Source organism: Brassica napus, chromosome C3 (assembly GCF_020379485.1).
Source record: "Brassica napus cultivar Da-Ae chromosome C3, Da-Ae, whole genome shotgun sequence".
NCBI lineage: Eukaryota > Viridiplantae > Streptophyta > Magnoliopsida > Brassicales > Brassicaceae > Brassica > Brassica napus.
The window spans coordinates 15,660,382-15,669,484 of NC_063446.1; the positions used below are offsets into that span (position 1 = coordinate 15,660,382).

General features: G+C 35.3%; 1 protein-coding gene across 3 annotated transcripts; it reads right to left on the reverse strand.

Moving 5' to 3' along the window:
• Window positions 1-347: 347 nt before the first annotated feature.
• Window positions 348-7,232, reverse strand: LOC106429598 (MADS-box protein SOC1-like). Of its 3 annotated transcripts, XM_013870346.3 has the most exons (9): window positions 6,883-7,232; window positions 3,170-3,815; window positions 2,858-3,062; window positions 1,716-1,797; window positions 1,467-1,528; window positions 1,262-1,361; window positions 1,127-1,168; window positions 1,013-1,054; window positions 348-744 (listed from the first exon to the last, which is right to left on the reverse strand). In XM_013870346.3, exons 2-9 carry the CDS (start codon window positions 3,171-3,173, stop codon window positions 613-615), a joined length of 669 nt encoding a protein of 222 aa, XP_013725800.1. In that variant the 5' UTR covers window positions 3,174-3,815; window positions 6,883-7,232; the 3' UTR covers window positions 348-612.
• Between the last annotated feature and the right edge of the window lie 1,871 nt (window positions 7,233-9,103).

Consider the following 9,103-nt stretch of genomic DNA (forward strand, 5'->3'; position numbering starts at 1 on the left):
GTTTGTTGTGACGGATGTGAGAAGATATAGATTAACAGATGGATAAACAATAAAGAAAGACACAGAGATTTAACGTGGTTCACCCCTAACAGCTACTTCCACGGGCAAAAAGAGATTTTATTGATGGAGGAATTACAGAGATCTGTCTACAAGAAGATCAGATCTACTTTCTCTATGGTTGCTAGCTAGGTTTAGAGGAGCCACAAGATATATATAGTTGTGTCCCTAAAAACCCTAGCACTAGTGGGCCTAAAAAAGATTAAAGTCCAACAGATTCAAGGCATTATTCAACACTGATTTGGAGGAAAAAAACCTGAATTGATTTACAAAGAAATATAACTTTAAAGTGAACAATAAACATAATTAGATTCTAGAGAAGGCAAGCGTATGAGAACATAGATACATACCACAGGCAGTTCAGTTTTGAAGAAGAGAGTGAGAGAGAGAAAGAAGATAACAAGAGAAGCAGCTTAAGAGTTTTGTTACTTGTCCCTATACACTCACTGCTAACCCGTTTCTACATATAGTTTTTTTTTTGCTTTGTTTGTTTTGTTTTTTTTTTTTTTGATAGTTTGTTTGTTTGTTTTTGTTGTTCTTAGAATAGTAGCTGCTTCACTTTCTTGAATAACAAGGTAACCCAATGAACAATTGTGTCTCTACTTCAAAACTTGGGCTACTGTCCTCGCCACCTCGTCCACTTTCTTGGTTCTTATTCGACCAAAATTCGATTTCAAGAGATCCCCACTGCAATAATAAAATAATTATTAATAATTATGCATACAAAATTAATAGATGCAAAGAAAATAGAACAAACACAAACGATCTTGGGATTATAATGCTAATGTAGTGACTGAAAACTAACCAAGAAGAATTACTATAAGGAGTCTCCTAACCGAGTAACCCAAAAGAGAACCAGATTCTTACTATTATAAACGAACAACATAAAACGATATGTAAGTACAACCCTAACTTGAGAACCATATGAGATATTCGTGTATAGAATATATTGTACCTTTTCAGCGAGCTTCTCGTTTTCTGCAGCTAGAGCTTTCTCCTGCAAAGTTTTTTATAAAAGAAAGTACAAGAAGATTATTAAGTTGGAAAACTACACCACTACGCTCTTTACCTTCTGCTTGAGCTGCTCACTTTGTTCCTTAAACACTTGATTCTGAAAGAGATTAGTAATTAAGTTAGAGTTATTATTGCTTATATAAGAACAATAATGTGGGGATGATATATAAAAACACACACACATAAATACCTTTCTTGCTCGAACACATTTGACACTTTTCTCGAGTTGTTGCTCAATTTGCTGCAGCTCATCAATCGAGCATGTTCCTATGCCTTCTCCCAAGAGTTTACTAATTAAAGTAAGAAGAAACACTTACTGAATACGACTAACCTCTTACTACATGATATATATACAGTAATACAAGTGTACGATGTGACTGTAGTGGATCACAAACCGTTTGGACGCTTCAAGTTGTTCAATTTTCTTCATCATGTTTGCTGCTTCATGTTTGAAATGCTGATGGTTATATCACAAAAGGTTGCATGTCATTATTTTCAATATGTGGCTTGAAAAAATGACATTGAGATACTAATATGTGGCATTGAGATTAAATACAGGCAGTGAGACAGTGATTGTTTTCTCAGCCATTCTACTTTTGTATTGAAGTTGTTATATGAAACGGGTATGCAAGATCATAATTAACCTGCATATTTTCTTCAGAAACCGGTTTGCTGCTGACTCGATCCTTGGTGTGCCTTAGATAACGATCTACGGTATCTTGCATACTGTTAAAACGCATTGAAAATAACTCATCTGAGATTAAGTTAGCAAATTGTAAGAAACCAACTCAATATTTCTCCAACTAAAAAAAACAATATAAGAACAGAAAAGTCTTTCTTAGTTAATGTAATCACAGGTCTTCTTAAGGACATGCTTTGGTAAGTCATGTATTAATTGATTTATTCCCCACATTTTGGAAAATCAGAAATATATGCGTCTCTTTAGTTTTAATTAGGTTTGTTGAGAGAAAGAATTACTTTCCCAAATGGACAAATCTTCTGAAACATCTGATCAAAAGCTGTCCTTTTCTATTTACAGAAGTAATAATGATTCATCAAAAGTAAGTTTGGTTTCCCTTCTACCTAACACTACAAAATAACTTCTTTCTCATTCCTAAAACAATCTACAATTAGATTCTGGCTTTATAGTTTCAATGCAAAAAAAAATTCAGGTAGAAAAACAGTGGGAACAAAACATGTAATTTAACTGCACTATATAAGGCATGCGCATGAAATGAAACATGCCTGATTTATCAATCAAGATTGATAAAACAAGTTCCTAACTATCACTTAGAGCAATCTATGATTTTTTTTTCTAAAAGCAATAACAATATCATTACAAACCATGCAAAAGAATATGCTAATTGCAACATAATTATGACTTTTGATGAAACCTACATACAAAACTCAAGGAGTCCTATTGTGCATGATCATGATCTCTAATAAGATCTAAGATGATCAAACATTTATATAACAAGTGCAAGTACTTGTCAGAGAGTTCTTTGGCATTTTAACTTTTATCATTATTCAGAAACTATATATGAGAGAGACATATCTGAGAGGATTAAACAAGATGTACTTGGTTTACTTTAGTAATAGCCCTAAAATTGTAGAAACCAAGCAACTCTTTTAACCCTCCCTCTAAGCAAACGTCAAAGGGAGATGTGATTCCACAAACAGCCAAGAGATTCATATATAAACCAAGGGATATAAATAAAACTTCCTCTCTTTCTCTCTCAATCTTTCTCTGTAGATGATATATAAGTAAATAAAAAAGAGAACGTACTTGGAGCTGGCGAACTCATAAAGTTTTCCCTTAGGAGAGAAGATAATCAGAGAAACTTCAGCATCACAAAGCACTGAGAGCTCAAAGGCTTTCTTCAACAAACCATTCCTTCGTTTAGAGAAAGTGACTTGTCTGCTTGTTGCATTCTCTATTCGCTTCATCTGAGTTTTTCCCCTCACCATCTCTTTCTCCTTGTTTAATTTCCCTTTCACAGAAAAAAACATATTTATACAATCTTCCTTTGGTTTTATTGCAGAAAACATGAGATCTGTGGTGCAACTGCAACCACTTAGATAACAAGACTAGTCTTACACATAAGCCAACCCGTGATAGAAATAAGAATTTTTTCCTGGGATTTGATTTTTGATATATATACTTTGGTGGGAGGAGACTGATGAAGTCAACGAGAGATGAAGATGATTAAGTACACAAAAAGCAAATCATTGTAAAGTACAAACTTAGACCATCTTTCTCGCGGTATGCTATACCGCGTCTTTAGCTTTTTTTGGTTTAAAAAAAATAAAAATTAGGTAATTAAGTTAAAAACGTTGCTTAATCTAGAACGGAAGAGACGGGGTTTCAAGGGGAACGTGTCATTCATGCAAAATCTATCTCTCTCTCACTAGTGTCTCCTTTTCTCTCTTTCTCTCAAGGCGACACCGAAGGCGAAACGGAGATCTCTCCGCGACGATGAAATCTCCTCGTCGACGGCATCAACCGAAGTCTCTATCGGTGGAATCGTCGCCTCTCTCTCTCTCTGGTTGACGATTCCGCATCTCCCTAGACGAATCCGCCTCTCTCTCTCGATCTCGTCGACGATTCCGCGTCTCCGGCGCTCTCTTCGACGATTCCGCCTCCCTCTTGATCTCCTCGACGCCTCCGCATATCTCTCGCTCTCCACGATGGCTCACGTAGATCAAGCTGATCAATCCACCTCTCTCTCCGGCCCGTGGCTATCCTGGACGAAATCAAACCGAAAGAAAAAGCTAAGTTGTTTTCCTTTTATGTCTGAATCATTCGTTGTTATATTGATTCGTTTGTTGTCTTGCATGCGTCTCTTGGGTTTGTTTATGTCTCCTGATTCAACTTGGTTATGTCTCTGTCTTTGTTTGTTAATCATTCTTGCGATAGAAAAAAGTCTGTCTTTGTTTATATCGATTAGTATTTGTTTCTTCATGCGTCTCATGCGTTGCTTGTGCTTGTTTGTGTCTCGTGATTCAACAGATGATGTCTCTGTGTCTCAATATATCAATCGGGTGTGCTGGATAGCTTACGTCTCTGTCTTTGTTTAAGTCGATCAGTTCTTGTGTTTGTTTATGTATACTGATTGAAGAGATGACGTCTTAGTATTTGTTTCTTAGTCTTTCTTGTGTCGGAATCGTTCTAATGTTGATTATGTTTCTTGCGTTTCCTTTTCAGATGGACGGATAAAGAGACTTGAAGTTTCTTCAAAGAAGAGGTCTGTCGTTTGGACGGATGAAAAAGCAATGAGCATTTCAGGTTAGTAGCCTTTGAACCGTGAATTGATTGTGAATCTGGTTAGATAGAAATTAGATAGATAGTAGTTAGTTAGAATTGAAATGAGTTAGATAAATGTCAAACCGATAGTCAAAAGTTGAAGTGTGATTAATGAGTTAGATAGCAATGAATGTTAGATAAATGAGTTAGCTAAATGTCAAATCCATGTGGTTGTGGGTGTGATCAAAGCGTTAAACGCTTTCTCTCTTCTATTAAACAGACTCCTTCTCTCTTTCTCTTTCAAACTCGTTTTCCTTTCTATTAAACACACCCCTTATTCCATCTCTCTTCTTAGATAAGTTCAGATATGGATTCCAATCCATATAGGAGTTTTAATTTTGTTGATCTTCTTCAAAGTAAACAAGAAACTGACATCGGTTCAGAATCCTTTACTATTCCTTTATTTGGGACGCAAGTAACTGAAGGTTCAAACTTCGAACCAGACAGTCCTGTGGAGAGTAGATGACGACGCACGTGGACTCCAACAGATGGCAATGTCCTCATCAGCTCTTGGTTAAATACCAGTAAAGACCCTGTGGTAGGGAATGAGCAACGGTCGGTTGCTTTCTGGAAAAGGATAGCAGCCTACTACTCGTCTAGTCCTAAGATCGCTGAGTGTGACAGAAGAGAGGCATCACAGTGTAAGCAAAGGTGGCACAAGATCAACGACATGGTGGGCAAGTTTTGTAGACCTTTTGAAGCAGCAACTCGTGAGAAAACCAGTGGGCAAAACGACACTGATGTTCTCAAACATGCCCACGAGATCTTCTTCAACAACTACAAAAAGAAGTTCACATTAGAACATGCTTGGAAAGAGCTTAGACATGACCAGAAGTGGTCTGATCTTTCTTCTGCTTGCTCTCAAGGAGATTCCAAAAGGAAGAAGTTAGATAACGGCTCGCACTTAGCCTGCCCTCTGGCTGACGATGGAGCGACTCGACCCCCTGATGTTAAGGCTGCAAAAGCCCGTGGAAAGAAACAAGTCAGTGATGGGAAAGACCTTGATGAGTTTCAGAAAATGTGGAGAATCAAGCAAGAGGATTTGGTTATCAAGGAGAAGCTGTCGAAGATGAAGCTTCTGGACAGGCTAATGGCAAAACAAGAAACTCTAGATGATGGTGAAGAAGCTCTGAAGAAGAAGTTATTTACGAGTTGTTGCTGTCTAATTAGGTCTTGTGATTGTTCTTGTTCCCCGTTTGGTTCTTAAGTTTTAACTTTAGATTTTATTGTTCTTGTTCCTGTTCTATTTCTTAAGTTCAGTTTCGGTCTAGTTCTTATAATGGTGTGGTTATTGATGATATAAAATGTTTTAAGTTATCATGTTCTTGTTGAGTTATCTTTAAAGTTAATGTTCTTGTCTCTTTACAGGATGCTTGCATGACAGATTGCAGCCTTGGACTGAAGCGAGTCACGGATGCTTGGGTGACAGAGCGCAGCCTTGGACTGAAGCGACAAAGAGATGTTTTGTAGTGTCAAGTTGAGTGTATGTATGTGTCAAGTTGAGTGTATGTGTCTTGTAATGTCAACTTGAAGCTGGATTTGTCTGTCACAGACTGCTGGCATTGTATGTCACGGAGCATGTATCTATATGCATTGTATCAAGAGAGATGTGTTTGATGCATCCTCTTTATTATAACAACAACAACAACAAGCTCTTCTTCTCTCTATATCCATCGCAACACAAACGCATCTTCTCTCTTCAAACATAACAACAACAAACTCATCTTGTGTCCATCAAACAACAATTTGGACATGACGAAGACGACAACTGATCTCCTATGCTTCTTTCAAATAATTTTCGTTTATTGTAATAATCTTTGTTTTCATGTTTTAATTTTAAAGTCTATGTTTAAAATGCTATCTTTTATTATGTTTTATGTAATAAAAAATGTTTAATAATTTTTTTTAAGAAACATGCTATCTTTTATTATGTTTTATGTAATAAAAAATTAAAATTAATAAAAAATGTTTAATAATTTTTTTAATAAAACCCTAAAATAAGATACTTGCAATGGAAGCGGAAAATCTCAAGGTTCTTAATCAACTCTCTTACCAAAATTAACTTTTTAAATACTATTAAAAATAAGTTAAGAGACCCATTAGGGTATTAAGGATAAAGAGTTGATTTACGAGCAATACCGGTCCTGAAATGAAAAAGACCACAAACAATTTTAAAAAAATTGGCCACTTTTATAAATTTTGTAGATAATTTTTTTCAAAAAAGATTGATTTATGCAAATATTTTTTGTGGGCCGGAAGCGGGTGCTTGTAATGATTCCCCTCGGGACCGACCGCCACTATCTGCAAGTTTGTGCTTAAAAACGAATGAAAGATGCAACCTTTTAAAAAAACAATTGTTTTTTTTTGGGGGGGGGGGGGGGGTGTTAATTGAAATGAGATTTAGCCGAAACAAAACATCAAATCCAACAAAATGAAAGCAGATTCATCACACTAGTCCAAGACTACAAAGCAAAAAGTAAAGAAAGATCAAGACGAAGAGATCTAACCGGTGGTCGATGGGGTTGATAAATAAAAAGCCTAATCACGAAGATTAATAGAAGTATAAACTGAGAAGCACGGTTGTGTATAGATAAAGAGATATAGGAGACTTTATAAGCATTAATGGAGGAGCTGCGAGAAAAAGAAGAAGATGATCAAACTTGATTCTCTGCGAAAGGAAAGATCTGTTTATGGATGTAACAAAGGAAGTACTAGCTTTCCTCGTTTCATCTATTTGGTGTAATAAAAGAAACAAGAGACAACACACACACACTACTCTCGTCTCTCTCTCTCTGCTTTCTCCTTAAAATGATTCTCTTCTCGTTGTAGTTATGGACCTTACGGTAATGGTGTGGAACAATTATTTTCGTTTTATTTTTTCTTTCTTTGAAAAGTATTAAAGAATATTAAAATAATAGCAAAAAGGATGAGCAGATAGTAATATGTGTCGAAAATATGATGGTCGCTTGAAACCTCATCATTTACTTATTTGGAAAAAAAGTCTTAAGAAATACCAAAAATAGCATAGTTTGATATATATGGAAATATTTACATACCCATCTTTTTCCCTTCGTAAATATAAAATAGTTTGATAAGGTTATAAAGACAAATCTTTTTGATTTAAGTGTGGACACAAAAACTCTCTCGTACTTATATGCCCTACATCTAATTAATCTGAAAATAAGTATATCCAACACCTAATTCTAATAATAACAGGTAAAATTTATTGAACTTCTCTCACCATATTTTAATATTAACCATCGAGAATTTGATAAATATCAAAATGTTTTAAAAAATTCATATAGTCTTTCAAACAATTTTTTTTTACATTTTTTGTTTATTTATTTAATTGATGATAAACTCATCAAATTAAAAGACTCATGATGCTCTTATGCATTCATAGACCATATGTAGTGTATTAATTAAACCCAACATTTGCTTTATTTTACAATGTTTTGTGATAGAAAGCTCTAGTGTACTAGTATTCTAACGTCAAACATGACTATTTTGTTTTCCAGTGTTTTGTGGAATTATGTGTGTTTTAGGTTTATGGCACATAATTTTATAGCTCTACTTGACTCAAAACTCAAAGTCAAACCTAAAACTAACTCATGCTTTTTTTGGATTTTTCTTTTGTCCTATTCACCCCACAAGTTTATGATATTCACGAAAATGCCATTAAATTTTTTTTATTTTTTTTTTCCGAAAATGATATTTTTACTCTCTCACCCTCATCATCTTCAAGTAATTACAAGATTGCCATTGTGATCAATACCCCAACCACCATGAACAACCAATTTGAAGCTCTTAATGCACCTAAAATCGATTTACACTCTCTCTTTCTCACTTGTTACGAACTAAAAACAACATCTCTTTCACTTTGCCTCCATATTTATCCAAAAAACTCAATCTTTTGATTCAAATTTTTTTATGGTTTATAGAGTCATTCAAGCATACTATTCTTGGTGGGTTACTTTCGTTTGAGATTGTGGGTGGTTGGAGAAGACTCTGTGTGCTAAGGAAGTCATTTCACTAGTTTAAGGTATGAAACTGAAATTTTTTCCAGATCTGTTTGTGTAGAAGACTTACCCGTAAGTCCGTAAGTAGTCTGGCTGTAGAAGACTTACGGGTAAGTCTTCTGGTCAAACGGACGACTTACTTTTAAGTCGTCATCTTTGTTTGTTAAAAAAAGAACTAGAGAATACCCTAGACGACTTACTGATAAGTCGTCTAGGATAAATAGGTTAGTTTTGCATTTGAACGAATTGTGTCAGATATTTGACTATTCCTGGACGACTTACCAGTAAGTCTTCTCCGGGAAAACAAAAATTTCAATATTTTATTAAATCTGGACGACTTATCTGTAAGTCGTCTCAGGTTACTTTTGCAATTGGAAAATAAAACTTAAATTTAACTTTTCCCAGACGACTTACGCGGAAGTCGTCCAGTAAGACGACTTACTTGAAAGTCGTCCAGGATAAGCAAAGTCGTCCATATTTAATTCCTAGATTATGGTCAAACCTTGCTTATCTCGGACGACTTTCTTGTTTGTCGTCTGCCTGGACGACTTTCAAGTAAGTCGTCTGGGTAAAGTTAAATATATAAGTTTCTTTTTCGAATTGCAAACTAACCTGAGAAGACTTACAAATAAGTCGTCTAGCTTTAATAAAATATTGAAATTTTTGTTTTCCCTGAGATGACTTACTGGTAAGTCGTCCAGGAAAGTCA